The sequence below is a fragment of the Mandrillus leucophaeus genome, unplaced genomic scaffold (genome assembly GCF_000951045.1).
Source record: "Mandrillus leucophaeus isolate KB7577 unplaced genomic scaffold, Mleu.le_1.0 Scaffold16, whole genome shotgun sequence".
Lineage (NCBI taxonomy): Eukaryota > Metazoa > Chordata > Mammalia > Primates > Cercopithecidae > Mandrillus > Mandrillus leucophaeus.
In genome coordinates, this window is record NW_012101587.1 from 7,673,634 (window position 1) to 7,698,907 (window position 25,274).

At 35.7% G+C, this 25,274-nt stretch overlaps 1 protein-coding gene across 1 annotated transcript in view; it reads left to right on the forward strand.

The window, feature by feature from the left end:
- NETO1 (neuropilin (NRP) and tolloid (TLL)-like 1) overlaps positions 1–25,274 on the forward strand; it is a 119,431-nt gene that overhangs the window by 74,642 nt on the left and 19,515 nt on the right. The window contains exon 7 of the mRNA XM_011975898.1: positions 9,125–9,353. Within this exon, the coding sequence (XP_011831288.1) occupies positions 9,125–9,353 (229 nt within the window). The remainder of the gene's footprint in view (positions 1–9,124; positions 9,354–25,274) is intronic.

A 25,274-nucleotide genomic window follows, 5' to 3' on the forward strand; every position in this document is an offset into this window, starting at 1 on the left:
CCTGGTGAATCTTCATGAGAAGTATTGTGTCCGGTAGGCAAGGTGAGAAGGCTCTCCAGGCAGAGGGAATAACATCTATAAAGTCATGGAATCATAAAAGAGAAGAGAGTGTGCTTTTTCAGGATTTAATGTAATTGCACGTGACCAAATGAAAGCGTGGATAGGGAGGTGGTATCGATTTTTCAAGCTAAAGTGTTCTCCAGGCCTCTCTAAAGAACTCAGCCTTCATCCTGAGTGCTTCAGTGACATGGAAAAACGAAGCAGAAAAGTGATATGACCGGGTTTGCATGTTAGGAAAATTGCTTTTTCCTGCAACGAAGAGGCAGAGGAGTCAGCACTGCAAGCGGAAGACCAAGTGGGAAGCTGTGGCGGGAATCCCAGTGTTGGAAATTAGGCCACGGTGGTCCAACGTGAGGGAAATGTTAGAGAGAGAGAAGATAGAATTTGGTGACTGGATATTTAGGCTGAGGGGAAAAGAAGAGCCACTTTTTTTGTTTGCTTTTGTTTTTGTTTTGTTTTTGAGACGGAGTCTCATTCTGTCTCCCAGGCTGGAGTGCAGTGGTGCGATCTCGGCTCACTGCCACCTCTACCTCCCACCTCAAGCAATTCTCTTGCTTCAGGAATTACAGGCATGCACCACCACACCTGGCTAATTTTTTTTTTTTGTATGTTTATTAGAGACGGGGTTTCGCCATGTTGACCAGGCTGGTCTCAAACTCTTGATCTCAGGTGATCTGCCCGCCTTGGCCTCCCAAAGTGCTAGGATTATAGGAGTGAGTCACTGCACCCAGCGAAAAACCTCTTTTGAGGGCACTGGTATTTCTTCACTTGATTTTTTCTTGCATATGTCTCTAGGGTTCGCATATAAAATGGAAATGTGGCACCTTTCCCCCAACTTTCAGTTTTTCTGCTTTGTTTCTCCGTATGTCACTGAAGCACTCAGGATGAAGGCTGAGTTCTTTAGAGAGGCCTGGAGAACACTTTAGCTTAAAGAATCGACACCACCTCCCATCCACACTTTCATTTGGTCACGTGCAATTGCATTAAATCCTGAAAAAGCACACTCTCTTCTCTTTTATGATTCCATGACTTTATAAATGTTATTCCCTCTGCCTGGAGAGCCTTCTCACCTTGTCTACCGGACAAAATATTTCTCACGAAGATTCACCAGGATACTGACAGCTGTGCGAGTCTACCATTGATTTACCCTATCTGGTGTAAGGAGATTTCAGAGATCACGCTCCAGCTTCCAGCTTTGATGCTTGCATTTCTCTTTGCCTCTGAACAAATCTTAGAGAAAGTTAATTGCATTATGAAGAAAGACAGTTATTTTTCTTCTATTTTTTAAGTCCAAAGCCTTTGCTCACATAAAACCATAAAAACCCACTACCTATATTACCAGAGAGCTAGGTTGCAGCTTATTACGCTTTTTTCATAAGACGTGGATTCACGTGCAAGGGCTATTTGTTTTTCTTAAACTCTACGAATGGAAAATTTTTAAAGACTTTTTAAAAAACAGGATTATATGTGCCCCCAGCTTACTGTCATAACCAGGATGTTTGTCACTACAGTCTTAAGGAGAAGGTTTTCATGACAGTGTAAATGCACACCCTTTTTTTCCAGCTGGTAAATAGACTGTCTTTTGTACAATTCCAGAGCAACAATAACCGATGTACCTGTCTGTTACAGAATGTGGCATGCTGTGACCCAAAGGGAAAGCTGCCTGCAGAGCTGGACAAAGATGGCTCTATTGTAACAGGCTTTCTCTGTTAAATTAAAGGTTAGAGGATGGGAAGTGGCTTTGAATACTGTGGAGAAAAGCAAGGACTGGAGATTACTGCCTATGTGGACTTTCTATTTTTGTAGAGTTCCTAGCAGCTTATGAGAATAGACTATCAAAGCGCAAGTTAAACTTGAAATGGCTTGTGGCGAATATTTGAATGACACCTGGTGACTGAACCATATTGCACAAGGAAAGTGCTGAATAGCTTACTTGACTGTATTAAAATGTATACACATTATTTACGACTTTTCCAGCTTTCGACAAACAGAAAATATAATATCTGATGTCTCCTTTACTAAAGAATATTAATCTAGATGGTCCCCTTTAATTAGAATGTGATTAATCTGGATTTCTTAGAATTTGGAAAACCAGAGGCAGAAAGAACCTTGTTACTGACTACGTCATTTAAAAGATGAATAAACTGAGTCAGATAATGAAATTCAATGTGAGTTGACAAAGGAGTGTAGACATACGCCTCTCTGAGCAAATACTGTGGCCTCCAATTCAGAATCTGGTCTGGAAAATAGCCACCAGAATGAAATGATGGGAGACCAAATCATGGTAACTATTAATTTCATGAAGCCTGGACCATATTTATCTCCAGACACCCAGTGCCAAGCACAATGTCTGTGATTCAATTAAAACTCATGGAATAAATAAACTGATTATTTCTTTTTTTAAAAAAGGATATGGTACCAATCTTCAAACATTTGAAGGACTGTCACATGAAACAGGAATAAAACTTAATCTGCAGGAGTAAGACTTTTAAGTACCGCCATTTATTTGAAAGTTTGAAACTAAAGAAATAGCTTTTAATGTAACACAGAGAAGCCTTTTATTTTAATAACAGACATTGAATGAGATTTCACCAGACGAATCCAAGCAGAGGCTGGCAGAGATTTTGAATAATAGTTAAAAGTCAAGTAATATTTTGGCACAGATAACATGAAAGTCATCTGAAAACCAAATGTAATGAATCTATGATAAGTGACTTGCCCAAATATTTGGCTAGTTAGCGACAGAGCTGGAGCAAGGTTAACATCTCCCAATTCCTGGCCTAGTTTGCTCTCACAAAACCACATTCTTTGAGGAAATGATCAAGGTTTTAAAAAATTAATTTTAAACTTTTTAAAATTTATTTTTAATTGACAAATAATGCTTGTTTATATTTATGGGCTATGGTGTGATGTTTCCATCATGGAATGATTAAGTCAAGCTAATTAACCAATCTGTCTTCATATTCTTATCATTTGCTAGGACAGGATAAGGGACAGAGTCAAAATATGTATAAAATACATAAATGAAGGTAATTTAATGTTTAATGTTTTTGGATAATAAAACTCTAGCTTATACAGTTTACTCATTATTTCATATTTAAAGTTGACTCAGTTTGTTGTTAACTAATTCAAAAATATTTTCAGTCAAATTAAAATAAAAAATATAAACACTTGACAAATACAGTAAGTATCTTACACTAAAATTGTGATAAAGGTGTTAAAGTTACTTATCTAATGAACATAAATTTCCAGCTCCAGTTCCTGGGATTGTGAATATGATAAATTTGCCTTTGTGATTAAGGTTACCAGTCAGGTGACTTTGAGTTAATCAAAAGGTTGATTATCCAGGTGAACGTAATCTAACCACACGAGCCCTTTAAATTGAGCAGATTCTTTGGATGTGAATGAGGGGAAGTAAGAGAATCAGGGGACTGAGAAATGTGTTCTAGGAGTGAAGGTGACCCCAGTAAGCAGTCCTCAAAAAAAATAGAGACCTTGGTCCCAGAACTGTGAGAAACTGGATTTTCACCCTCAACTGCCCTCGCCAAAGAACCCAGTACTTCTTACCTATAGAACTATTAATAGTAGATAGTAAATGGGTGTTATTTAAAGCTGCTAAAACTGGTGATTTGTTATGGAGCAATAGCATATTAATACAATAAACCAAGTGTAGTAACAGTAATTGATAAAAAGATAAGCATTAACAGTTCTGAAGACCAAGCCTGCTTTTATCTCCAAAATGTGAGAATAAAATTTGGCAAACAAAGTAAAAATTTTAAATAGGAAGGTAAATACCACAAAAATTGTACAGTTCAAGTTTTTTAAAATAAAATGTCATTTTTATACTCTCATCTTTCGACAGCTACTCAGGTGGACTTTAAGTATTTTGGTACTTGTTTATATATGCCAGAAAATTATTTTTATTGTTATATCAGGAATTGTTGTGCTGTGCACGTATGTGTGTGTGTGCTTGTGTGTTAATATTTTATAAAGCATTAAGATGTTTTGGTTCCTTATCCAAAAATAAAGGGAGTACTGATGCCCTCCAATTGGAATATTCTGCATAAGTTTATAAACCTGACATGTCTGGGCAATAATAAAACAGAAAATGCAGAAATCCTGGGCTGCATGCTTTGTAGAATATGATTTTATTTATAAAAGTGTCTAGTAGTATTGAAACCATGTACGACGTTTCTCAGACTGTGACAGATTTAATTTTTACTTATTATGGAGAAAACTGTTCTGGCAAGTCATAAATAATTGCCTCAAATAATGTCTATTTTCTGTATATCATTTTGATATGAGGGGAGGGACCTGATTGAGCAGTTGGTATTAAATTCTGTTTGTGAATATATTACTTAGTAAATTGTTAGCGAGATTTATTTGCTTTGCATATAAAAAGGGGTTCTGCTTTCCATGTGACTTGAAAAATAGATATTACTAGAAATTATGTATATGTTGTGAAGTTTTCCGTGTCCTGGTCAATAAATTATCTTGTCAGCTCCAACTCTTTATGATTGATTTAAAAGAATGCATCAAAATGATTCACTGAGAAGAGATGATAATCTGTTTTACTAGTGTTATATATTACTCTGTTTATCATTTTCTTTTTTTTTTTCAGTAAGTGACTAACGTACTTTCTGTAGTTTGCTACATTAAATAATTCTTTCTGTTAGCATTATTATGGTACAAGATTTAAGCTAATGAGATAGTCATTCAAATCACAATATATAGAGAGATTTTATATGGCATATGCTAGTGTTAGCATGGGAAAGCGTGATCACTTCCTCTGGCTAATGGAATTTGGCTTTTGTACTGACAGCTCTGGACCCAGTAAAGTATATTCTCTTTTTCTATATGATAAAAAAATCGTTGCTGTCACTAGATCTTAGGTAAGCACTATTGAATGCTTCAGAAGTGATTACTTGGAATCTAGTGACTGCAATGATTCACTTACTCTCTAATTAGTGTTCTATTTAATAAGCAGGTCCTTTAAATATAGAAGATACTTAGGTAGCAGTGATTGCACTTCATGTACAAATGCAAGACCATCACCTCATACGGAAAATATAGAACTGTCAAATCAAAAAAATATAAGGCCCATATGCAAACTGACTTTCTAACTGTAGCAATATTCTTATTAAAATATTTCTGTTTTTAAAGAATTTAAAACAGCCATTTATTTTTGAGGGACACATTTATTTTCTATAAATTTTATTTATAACTTGATAGTCAACATCTTTTCTAGCTCATTAGGAAACGTGAATAGTTTTGATTTGCTTTCTTATTTTATTACTCATTTTATTTTAGCTTGTTTTCTTTAAAAATATAACTTTCTTTCTGGGCTATAAGTCTGTGAGCATTTAAAAACATTACATAAGGCTGCATAGTGTGATGAGTGTCCAACTGTTAGGCAGATCTGACTTCAGTACCAGTCCGTTACTTAAGTGACATTACTATGTCACTCTGAGAAAGTTACTTAATTTTTGTAAACTTCAGTTCTCTTCATCTTAAATGATTATAACAAGTATCTATTGTTGAGAGATTTGAAATGATGCATTAGCAGTGTCTTAAGCTATCGTCAATATAACACACAAACTTTATTTTCCTAACAATGAAATAGTATTTTAAGGTGTGTTTCTACATGACATGCAGTGTTAGAAATTTTAAGTAATTGTTGAAACGCGTTGAGCCACTGAAACATTTCAACTTGAAAACATCAGGTGGTCTAATAGCTTTTTTGTGTTAGCCAAGCAATTATTTAAAGATTTTTCCTCCTGTGGGCTTAATACTTGGTTTTTATAACTTTGTAAGGCTATTGGGAGAGACGCGTCATTTCGTATTACACTTCAAAGGAGTGGAAAGCACTCTTTACTTACCCTAATCTGTGTTCTCCTGCTTATGACAATGTTTACTTCCAATTATAATTGCATCTTTTTTGAGAGCTGATAAACTTGTTGAATTTATTGCGTAGTATTTTAGAGTGTAAGTACATACTTGAATTTTTGTTCCATTTAACCATTTTGTATAATACCTAGATTTTACTTTTTATTTTTACAGTGTTTTCAGTTTCTTTCCTTTTAGTCAGAACGGGGCAATGTGACCTGATGAAAAGAACCTTAAAACCAGAGTTGGAAATTTTAATCCTCTTTAAGGTTCCCACGTTAATTCACTTATGGTCCTGAAGCAAGTTATTTTTTTTCTTCTTTGCTTCAGCTTTCTAATAAAGGTCATCTGGAAAAAAAAAATCTTTTTTTAAGTCATGTTAACATTTAAAAAACAAACGAGTTAGTATAAACTTGGAAGTCTCACATTTTTAGATGCATATATACCTTCTTAAACTGGATATTTCTGAAATTCTCGAATAATTTTAGAAATGAAATATGTGTTGGGAGGAGAAATCACAGATGGACTGCATGAGTAATATCTGAGTTTTAGATAAAATAAAACAAAGGAATAACCTGGGCATACCGAAAATGAAGGCCTCATTGGGGCATGTGTCTCTTATAAGGCTGTGGCAATGGCCCGTAATTTAAATCAGCATCAAAGTATTTGGAAATTTTAGAATAACTTTCAACTTCAATGCGACAAATTGCTCATATATGAAAATCGTCCTGCCTTGCAAAGCATAATACAACTCAGGTGCTTTCCGCTGTTGTTCCGTTTGATTCATTTGCCCACATTTCTCTGATTTTGTTCTTTCTCATCAAATTGTGTCTGGATTTCCTCATTTAGAACTTCACATTCTATCTTCAGAGTCTTACAAGTCTGCGACATTTTGTCTTATCCTTTTATGTCATAATTTAGATCTATATTATACCTTGTTTTGAGAATGATTGCATATCATTTCCACTGTATATAATAAAATAAGACTATACTATGTCATTATCATTGTTTATAATACTTAAATGTCTGTCATATAGGCGCAGAATAAATATGAATGCTGAACAAAGGAATTCAATAAAGAAAATGAAACTTCCAGTTAGTTAATCATTCAGAAACATTTCTGGAGTGTTTACTATGTGTAAAATATGTATTCATGCTTAGAATACAAAAATGTATACCACTGCTTCAGCTTTTCGGGAACACAAGTTTATTAGAAGGGACCTGTAACCTAGAACTATGGCTTTAAATATGTTCAAAATCACATAGAGGCTACAGAGGTTATGTCTGCTGTGATGGGGGAGTGGGAGCAGTGACAACCTTTCCTTGGATGTGCAACCGTTGAACTAACTCTTGACAAATCAGGAAGAGGTTCCTAGACAGAAGATGGAGAATGACAACTTCATGTGAAGCTAATGTCATGTTCATAAAGGGTGTCTTTTTTGAGAATGGTTACAATGTTAGAGATAAGAAGGGTGTAAATTTGCTAGTTGATGTTTTTAGACTTTTTAAAAATTATACACGAGTTACAAATTTTAGCTAAAAGACTGTGATTATTAGATTTGTTTGTTAGAAATATAACTTTGGCTAGAGTAAACTAGTTTTATTAGAGTAAACTTTGGGGTTGTAAGGAGAATCTGCATCTTGCAGCCATCCAGGCTGGTCAGGAGAGTGTTGAAATATTATAGAAGTGTGAATGGAAATGGAAAACAAGTAGTTTAAAGGGGAAATTGACAGGAACTGGTGCGCTGTTGAGTAAGAACATTGAGGACAAGAGCTACATTTTCACTGATTTAAATAGTGGAATTATAAAATTTAGGCTAGACATACTGGATCTGGAAGAAATTGTCTTATGAGTTTCAGATTTTACAAAATAATAAAAAAATACGTAGAGAGTGATGAAGGAGATAGATGTTTGATTGAATGCCATGTCTTTAGTTTATATCCATGCTAAATTAAGAAAAATGCATTTAAGAGGAAATAGCATGTAGGCATTCATATTAAAATAAAATGTAAAACATTTAGGAGATATCTGTATGAAAGATGTGTCTTTATTAGGAAACCATTCTAGGTATCCCTTTCACAGTGCATGGGTCTTTTGGCTTTATATAATTTCCATTCTTTGACATTGTATCTTATTGTCATGGTTTAATTGACACACATTTTCAGCACTGGCCCTCATTCTTTTGTTCACCGTGATATCCACAATGCCTTGAATAGTGTCTGCAACAATCATAGGCAAAACTGTGGATGCCACTGAATCGATGGATGCATGAACAAATTATTTCTTTATAGACGTGTATTTGGTTGAATGAATTCCTTGTGATTTTGAATGCACATTAGTAAAGAGTCAAATAATGCCTGTTGATTGAAAAGCAGTACACCTAAGGCAGCGTAACGTTGTGAAAAGAGTTATGGACCAGGAAGTGAGGATGCTCACGTCTAATTTTCAGTTTATACCATCTGAGTCTGAGCTTCTTCATCTGAATATGACAATAAAATGGGCCACTTTATAGAGTTGTTGGAAGTATTACAAAGTAACATATAAAGCAAGTTGCACAGTACATTTTACTCATAATTTTTATTTATGTAGCTTAGCTAAACAGCTTCTCTGTATATGCCATGAATGGTCAGAGACTAGCTTGGCCTTTTTGTAAAACATTATACTTCGCCTCAAAAATGAAGCAGTGTATTTATGTCAAATAACTTAATTAAACAAACCAGAGACTGTCTTTCAGTATTATTTCTGTTTTTCTTTGGTATTAATAAAAATCGCATATTTTTTGTACATTTTTGGAAGTAAAAGGAAGCCATGGAACTGAAACACGAATGTATCAGGAATACTTCAAATACATTTTGCTAATCAAAGTAAAACAGTGTGTAAGTATGCAAAACTAATAACTGATTTCCAGTAAGTTATGAGAAGACATAAAGTGAATTTGGGTAAATACACTCAGCTCTAGAAAATGGTGCATTTAAGTAAAGAAAGGATAATAGCATTTGAAAAAAATATTAAACACAATTTGTTCTTATTGTACATTTTCCTTCTATTCACAGGGGAAAATAGTAAGATTGATTGCAATCAGGATTGTCTTGTGAGACTGAAAAAAAGAAATTCTGGTACTTACTGATGTACATTCATATTTTGATATGTGGAAATTATTTCATTTTTGTTTTATAGATTTACTTGCGCTTCTTGGACTATGAGATGCAGAATTCAAATGAATGCAAGAGGAATTTTGTGGCTGTGTATGATGGAAGCAGTTCCGTGGAGGATTTGAAAGCTAAGTTCTGTAGCACTGTGGCTAATGATGTGATGCTACGCACGGGTCTTGGGGTGATCCGCATGTGGGCAGATGAGGGCAGCCGAAACAGCCGATTTCAGATGCTCTTCACATCCTTTCAAGAACGTAAGATTCTCTGCACTTGACTATTTTTCCTTCATATATGCCATATGATGCCAGTTTCGTAAGCTGTTAACGGTGTTTTCTTCACACAGTTTGAGCACAGCAGGCTATTCTCTAATACGTCGTTTAAACCACTAAGGTCCCCCTTTTCTCATTTTGATCCGTGACAGGAAAGAGTTACATATTACATTTTGCTTTGTTATTTCAACATAGGCATCATAGCCTTTCCTAAGACAGTTCACGGTATTCAACTGGGAAATGATGAATTTCATTTGTCTTTGGTTTAGCTCTTACAAAGCCTATGGAACTGATGCAGCAGCTTCTGATGAAGTTTGGGTTTAAATTTTTAAAAACCTGCATAAAAATATTTGGTAGGTTCTTTTTAGTAAGCTTCTCTTGCAGACCCATTTATATCAAATAGATTTGTGACCTCAGAGTTCCAATTAAAGTAGGTAAGGAGAGAGAATTGCTTGGGTGGATAATAAACGGGAAAAGTTTCAGAAAATATTTAAAACAGCACAATGGGTGCTATCCAGAGTCAAGGGCAAATCAAATAAACTTTAGAAAGTTATGTTCTAATAAATAATGAGTCATACTAATAGATATATTCTGAATATTTGTCAGAAACCCTGAATATTTCATGTGTTGCAAATTTATGGAAGTGAGAAAGAATTCTGAGAAATTTAGCTTTAAGAAATAAGTACCTGGTGACATTTAAGAAATAAGTACCTTCTTGAAAAGAAGAACGGACACTTTGAAAAGAACATTCATGTGGCCAACAAGCATATAAAAATGTTCCACATCACTAATTATTAGAGAAACCCAAGTCAAAACCACAGTGAGATACCATCTCACACCAGTCAGTATAGCTGTTATTTTATTTATTTATTTATTTATTATTGTTTTTTGAGATGGAGTTTTGCTCTTGTTGCTCAGGCTGGAGTGCAATGGTGCGATCTCGGCTCACAGCAACCTTCGCCTCCCGAAGCTATTCTCCTGCCTCAGCCTCCGGAGTAGCTGGGATTACAGGCATGCACCACCACGCACAGCTGATTTTGTATTATTGGTAGAGACGGGGTTTCTCCATGTTGGTCAAGCTGGTCTCAAACTCCTGACCTCAGGTGATCCGCCCGCCTCGACCTCCCAAAGTGCTGGGATTAGAGGCATGAGCCACTTTCCTGGCCTCAGAATAGCTGTTATAAAAGTCAAACAGTAACAGATGCTAGTGACGTTGTGGAAAAAAAGGGAACACTTATGCCCCGCTGGTGGGAATGTAAACTACTTCAGCCACTGTGGAAGGCAGTTTGGCAGTTTCTTAGAGAACTTAAAACAGATCCACCATTTGACCCAACAATCCCAATACTGAGTATAAATCGTTCTGTCATAAAGACACATGCATGTGTGTGTTCATCACGGAACTGTCCCCAGACTATTCCCATAACAAAGGCATGGAATCAAATGAGATGCCTGTCCATGTTAGACTGCATAAAGAAAATGCGGTAAGCTTCTCTTGCAGACCCATTTAGTTTTAATAGGTTTGTGACTTCAGAGTTCCAATTAAAGTAGGTAAGGAGAGAGAGTTGCTTGGGTAGATAGTAAATGGGAGAAGTTTCAGAAAATATTTAAAACATAAAATATAAAAACGGGTGATATCCAGAGTCAAGGGCAAATCACAGAAACTTTGTGTTGTGGAATACTATGTAGCCATAAAAAAGAATGATACCATGTACTTTGCAACAACATGGATGGAGCTGGAGGCCATTGTCCTTAGAAGTCTTGTATAGTAACAGAAAATCAAATACCACATGTTCTCACCTATAAGTGAGAGCTAAACATTGAGTCCATATGGACAGAAAGATGGGAACAACAGACTCCAGAACCTACTTGAGGGTGGAGGTTGGGAAAAGGGTGGGGATCATAGTACCCCTATTGGGTACTATGCTTATTACATAGGTAATGGAATAATTTGTACGCCAAACTCCCGTGACACACATTTTACCTGTATAATAAACCTGCACATGTGCACCTGAATCTGAAACAAAAGTTGAAAAAAAAAAAACTGTAAATGAAAAGAAATAAGCACCTTGTATTTCACAACTATGTATTTTTGTATTATTAGAAAAGGCAATACAATATTTTTGAAATTTCAATGATTTCTCTTATTGTCAGAAGCGGAGCAGCCAATACTGTTTTAAATTCGTAAATGTTAAGTGTGTTAGACAGTTATTTTGTATAACGAATAAATAGTTTGGGCTTTAAATTCCCTTTTAATTACCCAGTTGGGGAATTTTAGGACACCAGAAATACTGAATGTCACTCAGTCTTTCAAGTCTTGACACCATCATAGTGTCAAACATCTCCCCCAGTTTTATGTCGGATTAAAACAGTATGCTGTGATGTATTTGGTTCAGTAGTTGATTAAAATGTTAGAGGTAGTGCATTTTTATCCCAGCAAAATATTTGAGGAAAATATTTTCATTTTATTGACAAGCATATGTAACTCAGGCTACAAGACAACACCTTTGGTGACTCACTGCTGATTGATCTACCAAATTCAATGAATTATTCCTTCAGTGAGGGAATTTCAGGGTTCTATATTTATTCACTATTCTTATCAGTCTTCAGGAATAACATACCGAGAACTCGTATTTAATTTAAATGATAAAAATATGAAAGGGCAAACTAATATATTAAATGATATAGTCAAGATTTTAATAAATAACAAAAATCTGTGATTTTTATCCAAAGTATGGCATAAAATATAATAGAGATATATGATAAAAGCATTATATTTCAGAAATCAGTAACATAGAGGAACCCTGATGCCCAGGACGGTCCTGTGGTCTTATTTCATTCAAACTTAATGTGAGTCAATACTTTGATTATGGCTGATAAAAATAATCCTATAAACGATATTAGCCTATATTAATGTTAGTGGAGAAACAATGCAAAAAAAAAAAGGATTTTAGTCTTTTGGGAAGCTGCACCAATCAAAATGCAAAAGGCACAGTCTGTTCTTTCCTGACTATTATTAGTGAGGAGAGTAATCACCTAGAAGAGGCTGACAAAGATGTAATTCCAAATAGGAAGAAACGTTTACTTTAGGATTTGTTGTTGTTCAAAATGTGATAACTACCTCAGACCTATATCTCATGGGTCTCAAAAGTAAGATTTATGTTTGAAAGTTACAGAGAAACTTTTGAGTACAATTTAGGGGGAAAAATGTTTGTCGTGTGAGTCGTGATATTCAAAATTTGAAAGAATGCCTATGAAGGACATGAAATATGGTTAGATGGGTGATTGGATCTGAGAATGGATTATTATCTGGAATGAATGGTATAGGGGAGTCATCTATGTAGGAATAGCTTGAAAGCCTGGCTAACATCAAAGATCCCTTTCAACTCTGAAAATAGATTAAGTTCTATGAGTCTTTAAAAATCTGCATAGATAAGAAATGGTGAACTGTATATATGGTGCATATATTATTATAAATATGTCTATTTGAGATTATAAAAAATAGAGTTTCAATGTATGTGATTAAATTATGTCTGGAAGTCATTGAAGTGGGCTGACTTTTCAATGACTTGAAAAGACACAGGGTGTTCTTCCTACAGAGGCACCCATCCCAATATGGTCTTTCACAGTGGACAAATAATCACTCTCTTCAAATGATGAGTTTTACAACAGCATTCTCTGTGATCATCTCATAAATGTACAGTAAGTTTCCACTGAAACAGGTTTATCCTTTATGTCATGTTTCCATCTGTGTTGGTCTGAATGGTTCTGTGGCAACCCTGCAAAACGTCATATGTTCAAAATCCAGTTGCCAAGGTAAGGGTATAAGGAAGTGAGGCATTTGAGAGGTGATTAGCTCATAAGTACAGCTCTCATCATAGGCATTAGTCCTCTAATAATAAAGAGGCCCAGAGAGCAGCCTTGCCCTTTCCACCATGTGAGGACATAGCTAGAAAGTTTCATCTGTGAACCAGGAGATGGATCGTAAACACACCAAATCTGCCAGCACTTTGATCTTGGACTTCCAAGATCATCCAGAACCTTCCAACATCCAGAACAATGAGAAACAAAATCCTGTTTGCTATAAGCCACCTAATTTATTGTAGTTTGCTGTAGTAACCCAAACAGACTAAGATGTTGCCTGTGTATATTTGTCATGATGTTCTACTTTTTACTGCATTGACTAAAATTGTGCAGAATTCTATCATTATTTATACCAAAGATCAAAGTTATCCTGTGATGAAGTACATGGGTATAGAGTGTCTTTATTCATTGAAGTGAAAGTATTCCACGTAAGAGATGAAAACTTCAAAACAATAGAAAGTGGACTTCAATCAGTGCTACTACTTGTCAATGGGTGGGCAGGAATCATTCTAAGGGTACTTAAGAGGAAAAAAAGAGACTTTGTTTAGGGAGTTCAAGTTCCTCGATGGTATTGCTTTATTCAATATTAGTGGCTGAGAGAGAATTTTGACTTAACCTTTTTGTAGTGGCTGATGACTTTGGTTCTTGTAGATGGTGATAGTTATACAAACTATTCATATATTTTTCTATATGGCTAATATATACAATTACATTAATGTATGTTAGTGTATATATAATCTAATATATAATTATACTTTTAATATGTAACTATATATGCCTAACATATAATTATACACATCCAATATATGCCTTATATATGTATATATAGTTACATGTATTATCTAACATTTACTCCATTCACACACCCATGCAGTAAAAGTTGGAGGTAGAAAATCAGTGATCTGCCTTGGTCTTATTCAGGTAATAAGAAAGTACCTGGATATTTTTCCTGGTGCCTACACATTTATAAAATAGTATCCCCAGTTCAGTGGTGAAGTGCTTAGAGCGTGCTGGTGCCTGAATGTTATGTCCCTTCAAAACTAAGAGGCTGGAATTTTTAGTGTTGTTTACAAGCCATCTAGTCTATGGTATTTTGTTCTAGCAGGCAAGTGGACATACACAGAAAATTTACACTGATATGTGGGCATGTTGCTGTAACAAATACCTCAAAATATGTGGCAATGGCTTTGAAACTGAGTAATGAGTAGAGGCTGGAGGAGTTTTGAGGTCCTTGCTAGAAAATATTTACGTTGCCATGAACAGACCATTAAGGCTGATCCTGGTCTGGGTTCAGTAGGAGAGGAGGAGAATCTTGTTAGAGAATTCCTAAGTTATTCTGAACAGAATGTTTATAGAAATATAAATAGTAAGGGTCGTTTTGATGAGCTTTCAAATGGAAATGAGGAATATGTTTCTAGACAGTGGAGGAAAGGTCATCCTTGTTACAAATTGGCAAACAATTTGGCAGAATTGTGTTTGTGCTCTCATGTTTTGTGGAAGGTATTGCTTGTAAGGGATGAAATTGGGTATTTTGCTTAGAAAATGTCTAGGCAAAGTGTTAAAGAACGTTTGGCTCTTGACTGCCTGTCATAAAATCCAAGAAGAAAGAAAAGATTTAGAGATGGAATTACTAATCAAAATAGAAGCAGAAATTAAAGATTCGGAAATTCTCGGTCTATTCATATTGTAAAGAATGAGAAAACATGCTTACAAGGAAACCCCAAAGGTGTGGCCAAGCAGGCGTCTGATAAGATGAATGTGGATTGACCAACTCAGTGGAAATCAGGACCTATTGCTGAAGTCAGTGGAAGGATGACACTGAAGGCATGTCAGAGATCACTGCGCTTGGCCTCTCAGCTCAGCTCCAGAGGGCCCGTGTCTAGGGGAACAGAGTGAGTTGAAGGAGAAAAACCACTGTCCACCCCTACCTCGTATCTCAAATTATCTCAAACTTTTATCCCGGCGCTTTCTGGCAGCAGTCTTCCTCACTGCACCAAGTGGAGCGTGCACATTTTGATCAGCAAAGTTGTGGGGGCATGGCTGCCTTCACCTACATTTCAAAGGATACTTGGAACCCGGGCGAAGATTCTTTGCAATGGGACGTACTGCAGAGAGCCCCCACTAACAATGGCAAGCCGAATCATGGGGTGGGGCCACCCCCAGTCAAGACCTTTAGAGACAAGGACATGTGACTTCAATCTACGAAGGCTGTGTCTGTTCCCAGAAAAGCAGTTGGGTAGACCCCTACCCCAGTGTGTTTAAAGGATAGAACACTAGGATAGAACACTAAGATAGAATTCTTTTTTTTTTTTTTTTTTTTTTTAAGATGGAGTTTCGCTCTTGTTGCCCAGGCTGGAGTGCAGTGGTGCAATTTCAGCTCACTGCAACCTCCCCCTACCGGGTTCAAGCGATTCTCCTGCCTTAGCCTCCCAAGGAGCTGAGATTTCAGGCATGCACCACTACACTAGGCTAATTATTTTGTATTTAGTAGAGACTGGGTTTCACCATGTTGGTCAGCCTGGTTGCGAACTCCAGACCTCAGGTGATCCACGTGCCTCGGCCTCCCAAAATGCTGGGATTACAGGCGTGAGCCACTGTGCCTGGCCAAGAAAATGATTCCTGAGTCTCAAGGTTATGGGCTTGCTGGGGACCTGCTACTTCTTTCTTATGTCTCCCTTTTGGACTGGGGATGACTGTCCTATGCCTGTCTCATCATGTATTTTGGAAGGTTCATAACACATTTTAATTCATAGATTTACAGCTTAAGAGTGATTTGCCTCAGAATGTATGCCTCACTCGTATCTGCTTTAGATGAGATTTTGGACTTAAGAGTTTTAAATTGACACTGAAGCAAGACTTTTAGGGCTATTGGGATAAAATGAATATATTTTGCATGTGAGAAGGTCAGGGATTTTGGGGAAGAAGTTAGGGTTAGGGTTAGTCTGAAGGTGATGTCACCTCCAAATATATATGGTGAGATCTGCATCTACCCAAGGTGATGATATTGGGAGGTTCGACCTTTGTGAAGTGATTACATTATGGAGCAGAGCCCTCGTAAGTGAGATTAGTGCCTTTATAAAAGAAGCCTGAGAGAAAACCTTCACCTCTTCACCTCTTCTGCCAGTGAGAGTCCAAGATAGTTTGTCCATGAGGAAGCAAACCCTCAGCAGACTCCACATCTGATGGTGCCTTAATCATGAACTTTCCAGTCTCCAGAACAGTGAGAAGTAAGTTTCTGTCAGTCATAAGCTGCTCCCTTTATGGCATTTTTAGAGCATGCTATGGTTTGGTTTCCTTGTCTCCACCAAAACTCCTGTTGAAATTTGATCCCCAGTGTGGTGATATTGAGCGGGGTAGCCTTGTGGGATGTATTTAGGTGATGGGGACATATACCTAACAGCTTGATGTTGTTCTGGTAACCAGTGAGTTCTCACTCGCAAAAGACTCAATCTGTCTTCTCAGGAATGGATTCGTTTCTACGAGTATGGGTTATGATAGAGCCAGGATGTCCCTCAGGTTTTTCAGCTCTTGTTTGCACATGGCCACTTCCCCCTGGAAACTCTCCACTGTGCTGCAATACAGCATGAAATCCCTCACCCAAAGCCGGGGCCATGTCCTTGAACTTCTCAGCCTGTAGAACTCTGAGCTAAATACGTCTTTTTTTTTTTTTTAAATAAACTACCCCAGTATACTTTTATAGCAGCACAAATTGAAACAAGACAGAGCATATTTGATAATATCCTAATATCTGTGAGAATTTCTTGTGTGGGGACCATAGGATATTTTTAGGGGTTAGAAGATAATTTAGAGATCATCTATTTCAATTTTTCACATTTTCTGAATTCAAATAGAAAAAAAGGGTTCATTGAAGTTAATTGACTTTCCCCACACATCCTTAACCCCATGCTTAATGATTTGTTAACAGAACTGAGGCAAGAATTAAAGACCTGACTCCTAATCCCATGATTTCTCTTGTGAATATCTTTGCTACTTTGGAGACACTTCTGAGACAGAACTCGATTATTCTAAAGAGGATGATGATAATGATCATTAAAACATGTAACAGTTATTCTCATATGTCAGCATTGTTTTAAGTGATTACAGACTGAATTTTGATTCTTCTGTCCTATCCACTGCATTTTATGCCTACATACTCTGCTTTCACACTGTAACCATATAGCATGCCACGCTTACATGGCTTTCAAGTATTAGACAAAAGTGTACTATAACGAGGGGTTTCTATTCTGAAATATGCTCATTTGGGTACCATATGAATACATTTTTAGCCATCATAGTTTTACATTTGTATCTGAATAAATTATAGGAAAAGGAAATAATCAGTGTATCAAGGAGGTATGAAGTTCTTACTAAAAAATTCATCAGACTTTTACCATGCAAGTGCACATTAGAAGCATTTTATAAAGCCTGTGTTAAATGCCAATATTTCTAACAAAATTAGTCTAACACCAGGAATGGGGAGAGCATAAGGGCACTGAAAAGGGTAAGTATTTACTTGCAACTAGGCTTGAGAAGCACCACCTCTGCAGCTTGCTCCCATAGGCATAATACTGCTGCATCGACTGACTTTGCTAACTCTTCACCTCTGCCTCTTTCAGTTTTGTCAAAGATTGCTGCCCTGATTTATGGCGTCACAAGGCTGTTGGCTGCCCAGCTAAACTTTTCTTTCTTTTCTTTCTTTCTTTTTTTTTTGCTTCAGAAAAATCATATACAGACTTTATCCTCTAAAGCAATTTTGAAACCCAGGGACAAGACCAAAAAAAAATCAATATTATCACAGAAAGAGAACTCTCTTCTTGACTAGGTGGTAGCCTTAGTAATAAGCTAAATGGCATTTTTCACTTGAATCACACAAAATGTGTAGTCTACAATTTACCTGGTAAAGAAGAGCACATGCATGAGTAATCCAAAAAAGAAGACAAAACATTTAAGTATTATCTTTAGCATATATTCTTTAAGAAAGAGTATTTAACATTTAAATGTATTTTGAGGTTAACAGTAAAAACAATTAATTAATCAGTAATTTAGTCTCATAGATGAAGAAGCCACAAATATCAAGAAACATATTTGCAGATTAAGAATTCATCCAATTTGAGATATGCCATACCTTGGATAATTCTTACATTGATTATTGAAGGTGTGTTGTATTTTACTTTGTGATTTCTAATATTGTTACATTATATATATTTTTATATTTCTTACATTTATATTTACATATAATATAATTTTATATATAATTGTTACATATCATATTTATATATTTATATTTATACAGTATATACACTGTCTCTTATACACATCTAGATGTGTATAAGAGACAGTATATATGTAATATATTATATAAATATATATATAATCTATGACTTTTCTTATATTATTTAAGATTTCTTATATTATTACAGCTTTACACCTTGGCATCTTTTTTGAAAATTCATTGACCTAAAGAATACTGATTTTAAAGTAATTATTGTATTTAGAATAATTTTAATTTTGAATACACTTATAGATAGTTCATAACCAATTGTAAGACTGTGTATTTGAATAACTGTCCAATAGGAAAAAATAGAGACCTTAGTGGAATATGTCCATTTAAATAAATCACATGCTAAGTTTTCTGAGCCAATCTTATTCTGTGTTTAGAATATGAATTTGCAGTAACTGGAATGGATGAATGAGTTAAAACTAGTTTTGACTTCTGAAGTTCTGCATTTAGCTGTTCTTCTGCTCCTCTTTACAACTTTTGCAGCATAAAATATGCATCACTTAACATTTGATTGATGAACAGCATATTTCTGTTAAAAACAAACATATAAAGTAGAGGAGATGGAAAAACAAATTGTCTACATTATGGTTGCATGGAAATTGTTTACAATAATTTGCTAAAAGGAGATAATGCATTTAGTTTTATGTTAACTTGTGACAAAAGACTATCAAGTCTAAGCTATAGATTTATTTAGAATAAAGAAATATACATACAGGAACATTTAAGTTCCAAGAACTGAGTTGAAATGTTCTGTGGAAGGCAGATTCTGAGATGAACCAAGACATTCTCACCTTGTATTAGTTTGTTCTTATGCTGCTATGAAGAAATACCCAAGACTGGGTAATTTATAAAGAAAAGAGGTTAAATTGACTCACAGCTCCACGTGGCTAGGGAGGCCTCAGAAAACTTACAATCATGGTGGAAGGCACCTCTTCACAGGGCAGCAGGAGAGAGAATGCATGCCAGTAGAGTAAATGTGAGACGCCTATAAAACCATCAGATCTCCTGAGAACTCACTCACTATCGCGAGAACAGTATAGGGGAAACTGACCCCATGATTCATTTACCTCCGCCTGTTCCTGCCCTTGACACCTAGGGATTATTAGAATTCAGGGTGAAATTTGGGTAGGGACAGGGAGTCATACAATATCACAACTCTTGGTGTAGAATGCTTATATAATCCCCTGCTCTTGAGACAGTCAGAATGTGTGAATAGCCTATGCTATTGTTTGGTTATTGACTTACATTCTTTCTCTGTGAAAAGTTATTTTGCAGATATATATAAAAGCTATGAAAGCTTGATTGAGTTTGATTTAATCAAAAGAAAGGAGATTATCTTAGGTGGACCTGACCTAATCAGGTGAGCTGTCTAAAATTGAAGAACTTGAGAGAAAAATGCCCAAGCGTCCTTGGACAGGTGGTTAGTAGAAATCTGGATTTGGAGAACTACAGATGATGATGACTCAGATGCAAGTGAGGATGAATATGTTATTAAGAACTGGGAGAGGGGGAAATCCCTGTTTTGTAGTAGCAGAAAGCCTAGCACAATTATGTTCTGCAGGTATGTGGCAAGCAGAATTTCTAAGTTACAAATATAGGCTAAATATAGGCTATGTAGCTAAGTAGATTACTGAGCTAAATGTTAAAGGTGTAGGCTAATTTTCTCAGCAGAAATACTGTCAGCTTGGACAGAGAGAGACAGAGAGAGTACCCAGTAAAACAGTTGGAATGCCAAAATTCTAATAGCATGATCAATCTGATAAAACATATATATGTGTGTGTGTATGTGTGTACGTATGATATATATGTGTGTGTATATATACATATATGTGTAACATGTGTGTGTGTGTATATATACATGTATATGTATGTGTGTATATATACATGTATATATATGTGTGTATATATATATGCGCCACTTTCCATGAGAAACAAAGGCTGTCTCAGAGAACAGAACCAAAGGCAACAGAGCAGTCAAGAAAAATTTGACTTTACCTTGATGGACTTCAGAATTATTATGGATTCAATATTCCTATTTGTTATCCATTCTTCCTTATTTGAACTAGAATCCTATGCCTCTCCCACCACTGTGTTGGGAATGTTGGAGCCAGACGGCTTGTTTTTAGTTTCATGAACCCATACACGGAGAGAAACTGTACCCCCAGGATCTGCACCAGGTTTAGATGATTTAAACAAGGAGACTCTGGACTTTGAACCAATGAGATTTAGATGAGATCTGAACTTTATGTCATGAGGTCATGGGGGTATATTCTTGGGATCCTTGTAATCACTGTCCCTAATCAGTTCACTTTGAGTTAATTAAAAAGGAAACTATCCTAGTGGGTCTGACCTAACTAAGTAAATATCTAATGGTTAGGGATGAAAGAAGTCAGAGATTTTTAACTGTAGTGAACACTCCACCTGGCCATAAAGAAGCAGCCTGCCATATTACACAGAGAACTACGTGGCGGGGAATTTTGAGCAATCTTTAGAATCTGAGAATGTCCTCAGGTTGCCAGTCAGCAAGAAAGTGAGAACCTACTATTCCAGCGTACTGAAACATCCCAACAACCTGAACAAACTTGGAAGAGGCCTCCACATTTTTCATGAGAACCCAATCCAGACAGACTTCTTGATTTTAGCCTTCAGAGACCCTAAGGAAAGAACCCAATTGAGCCCTGCCTGGACTTCTGACATACAGAACTATGAGATCATAAAAAGGTATTGTTTTAAGCTGGTGGGCAAATTTGTGATAATTTGTGACTCAGCAATAGAAAATAATACATAGTATTCCTATTGCAATGATGTGGGCTTTTTTAATGTAATGGATGATCCAAATATCAATTTTAACATATTACTTAAAAACATTTGTAATAGATTGCTGTTTATTAATATAGTGCTAGTCCTAGTTTTGATAGTTCAGGAGATGTGGCAAGATATACTGTAATTGTAGGAAACAATCACTCCAGCATCGGATTGACACTAAAAGTTGAGGTTCCACTAGCCTAATCATTAATAACTTTTCTTTTTGATACATTTTTATATTCCTGCTTTCATTCTTTTATTCCTTCACTAAACTTTCCAGGCATGGATGGTTCAAAGATGAATATGATGGTTGCTTCTCTGAAGGCACCGCACTTCCACACTAACTCAGATTCAACTCAAGTGTGTGACTCACTTCAGATGTTCATTTATATCTGGTATTCTGTGCCACACTCCCACCACATACTCCCTCATTTATTTTAGTACATTACCCACGGAAGGTTGTACTCTAAGAAGCCTAATTCTCTTTGTGTGTAGTTTTTCTCTGCAGCGTTTGTTTATGCTAGCTGGATATTTGCTCTACTGACACAGTGATTGATTTTATTTCACTGTTCAGTTTTATTATCTTTTCCTGTCTAGAACAAGATATAGCCTGCCATCTGCCTCTTGTTTACACAATTTGCATTCTGCCTTGGATAATGCAAATTCTTAATTTTGTAATAACTAAGTAAAATTGTCATATAATCTCAATAACTAAATTTAATGGATCCTAAGGGAAAAAAATATAGATTATAACTCAGTAACACTCTGAGATTATACACCAAAGTATCTTCAAATTAACCAACTTACTTTAATCCTTTTTAACTTCTTTCAGATTTAAATGGGATGACTTTAAATAACTTTGTTAGTTATGGAAAAATGAATTAACACATTTTCCAATTTAGAATTATTTTAAAGAAAGTGAAGAGGGAGTCAAAAATGTAAATCCTCTCACTTAATATTTCACAACAGTGTTTCATTTTTCCTCTAGAATAAGCAAGGCCAAACACCATTTACAAGTTTGGCGTAAATACTAAGATCAAAAGACATTTTATTCACTATATATTTCCCTGCGAAAAGAAAATGTTATGTACTGGAGAAAGCAGTGTTACCAATCATACCTTGGGCCAAAGTGTAAATTGAAGTCTTACTATAAATCTTAATGCCACCACCTTGTGAATTGATGTGTCTTAAAAAGATTAAGACCACTTTACTAATATAGAAAATATTTATGTATGTATGTCATATAGTAGCATAAATACCAGATCGTACAGATTTAAATATAAACAATACACAACATATGCTGAAAAAATTGCTGAATGTGTGTCATATATTGGCAGGTCTTCCTAAAATAAAGCATACTATGAATAAAAAAATCACCATATTCAAACATACATAAATTTCAAATATTTATTAATATAGAAACATAATAATCAAAATAAATATGGAAAAGTTGACCTGGAGAATAATTGGTAAGATAAACAACAGGCAGTAGGTACATACTTGTATCTTATAAAAAATAATGATTATATTCAAAAATAAGAAAAAGATAAGCATTCTAATAGAAAATGGGGCCAAAATGTGTATAATTAATTCATAAGAGAAGCATAAATGTCCTATAAGCATAAGAAACAAACATGTAAACATATTAGTAAACAAATATATAAATTTAAAATTTAATGAGACATCATTTCCTCCATCAAAATGTTAAAAACATGAAATCATGTTGGAGATGGAATCTTGAAATAAAAGCATATGCACTGCTTATAGGAAACAGAATGTTTCCTGAAGGACAATTTAGCACTATATGTCAGAATTCCAAAATAGGGAACAAAGATAGAATATCACCTTTGAATCAGAAATATTAACCTCTAGGAATACATACTGTTGATGAGTGCATGTTTATAAGCGTGGAAAAATGCTTAAGTAGATTGGTCAAATGGTTCTGGGAATGTACTCTTTATTAAGATGATGTGGTAGATTGATACGGACGTTGTACTATGTTAAGAAGCAAGATGTTAGAAGCAAGTAGCGAACACTTGTACATTACATTTATACTCTTGTAACTACATGGGATAAACATTTAATACATGTCATTTATTATATATGTAATACATATATGTAAAAGACAATGGGATTAAGATATTAATGGTTGTATTTGGGTGGTGACATTTTTTGCCTGTATTTTCTAATTTTTCTAAAATATATATGTATTGGTTTGGTAAACACTTTTTTACAAAGCTATTACTTAGTTTTCAGACTAAATAATAACTCTGCTCTGTAATAGAATTTCTCCACCATTTATCTTCCGAGAGACATTCAACTGATGACTGACTGACTGCATGACAGATCCTGATGGTAAGCCTGCAATTTTGCAGGATCTTAGAACACCAGATATAGTATTGGCCTTTCTCTCCCCTCCATATGAGTGCATACACCCTTGAATTCACTTTAATAACTTAAAGACAGATAATAATTAGAAAAATGCAGCCTTAGATTCATCCCAGGACTAATTATGATACGAGTTGTCAGGGTATCCTGGCTGGAAACCGCCACTCTCCGTCAGCGGTCTCATCTTTACTTTTCTCATCACTGCCCTCTCCTGTCCCTGGTTGCTGTGCTGTACAGCGACGGCCACTTTGGCAGAAGGCTGGTTAGTCGAAGTCAAATGCCTGAGAAATCTACTGCGTGGTCTAGATGGGCATATTAGTTTCCCATTGCTGCTGTAACCAATTAGCGTACGTTTAGAAGCATCAGATAACACAGCTTTATTATCTTACACTTCTGGAGGTCAGATTCCTAAAACAGGTTTTACTAGGCTGAGACCAGGATGTCAGCAAGGCTGCTGCCCAGTAAGAGGCTCCATTGTAAAGTACATTTCCTTCCATTTCCCGTTTCTAGAGCAGGATTTCTTGGCTCCTAGCACTTCTCCTTTGTCAGAGCCACTGGTGTAGCATCTTCGTGTGCCTTTACGATTTGCTGTTACATCATCTCTGTTCCTTCAGTCTCTACCTGTCTTTAGTTGTTACTGCATTGGGCTCAACTGGATAATCCAGAATAATTCCTCATTTTGAAATCCTTAATCACACCTGTGAAATCCCTTTTTCTGTATAAAGTAACATACACAGGATGTGGGACTAAGATGTGGACAACTTGGAGAGCCATTATTTATTTGACCGCAATAAGAATTTGTATTTCTGTGGTTTTTTTGCTTGTTTATATTAAGCTGATGGAGTCTTTAACTGAAATTCTGAAAGCAATAATTAAGTTGACTTTAAGACCAAAGGTATACAATGTCAACTGATAAAGATATATCTTAACACAAGTCTGCCTTCACACCTTGCTATTGCGTAAGTATTTTTTTATATAAAGAATTTATTTTTAAATTAAATATGTTATTACTATAGAAAAACTCAAAAAGTTAATGTATCCTAAAGATATAAATATAACTTTGGGCAAGTATAGACAAGTTTGAAATTTTAAAATAACTGATAAACATTTTTAGAAACAGAATCACAAATTAGCCATTTCAGAAAATTGTTTTGCTTTTGGAAAAGATCTGAAATGGAATTACAGTGTGTAAGAGCACATCTTCAGTGTCCGTCAGTTCTGTCACTTTCTTGTGTGTGATGCCTGGATTTTAATCCTCAGTTTTCTTTCTGTAAAACAGAGAAAATATCACAGGGCAGCTGAAAGTTTTCAGTGTATGTCTGGAAAATAGCAAATGGTCGGCAGAAGGTGACTAGTATTGTATCTGTTAGTGAAATAACAACATACTGAAACTTGGGTAGTTAACACTTTCAAATACAGTGAGGCTATTGAGCAAAGGAAAATGAAATAAAATTGTGTAATCTGCCAGAAGCCAACTCTCCTTTCCTCCCTCATTTCTTTCCTTTCCCCTTCCTTCCTTCCTTCCTTCCTTCCTTCCTTCCTTCCTTCCTTCCTTCCTTCCTTCCTTCCTT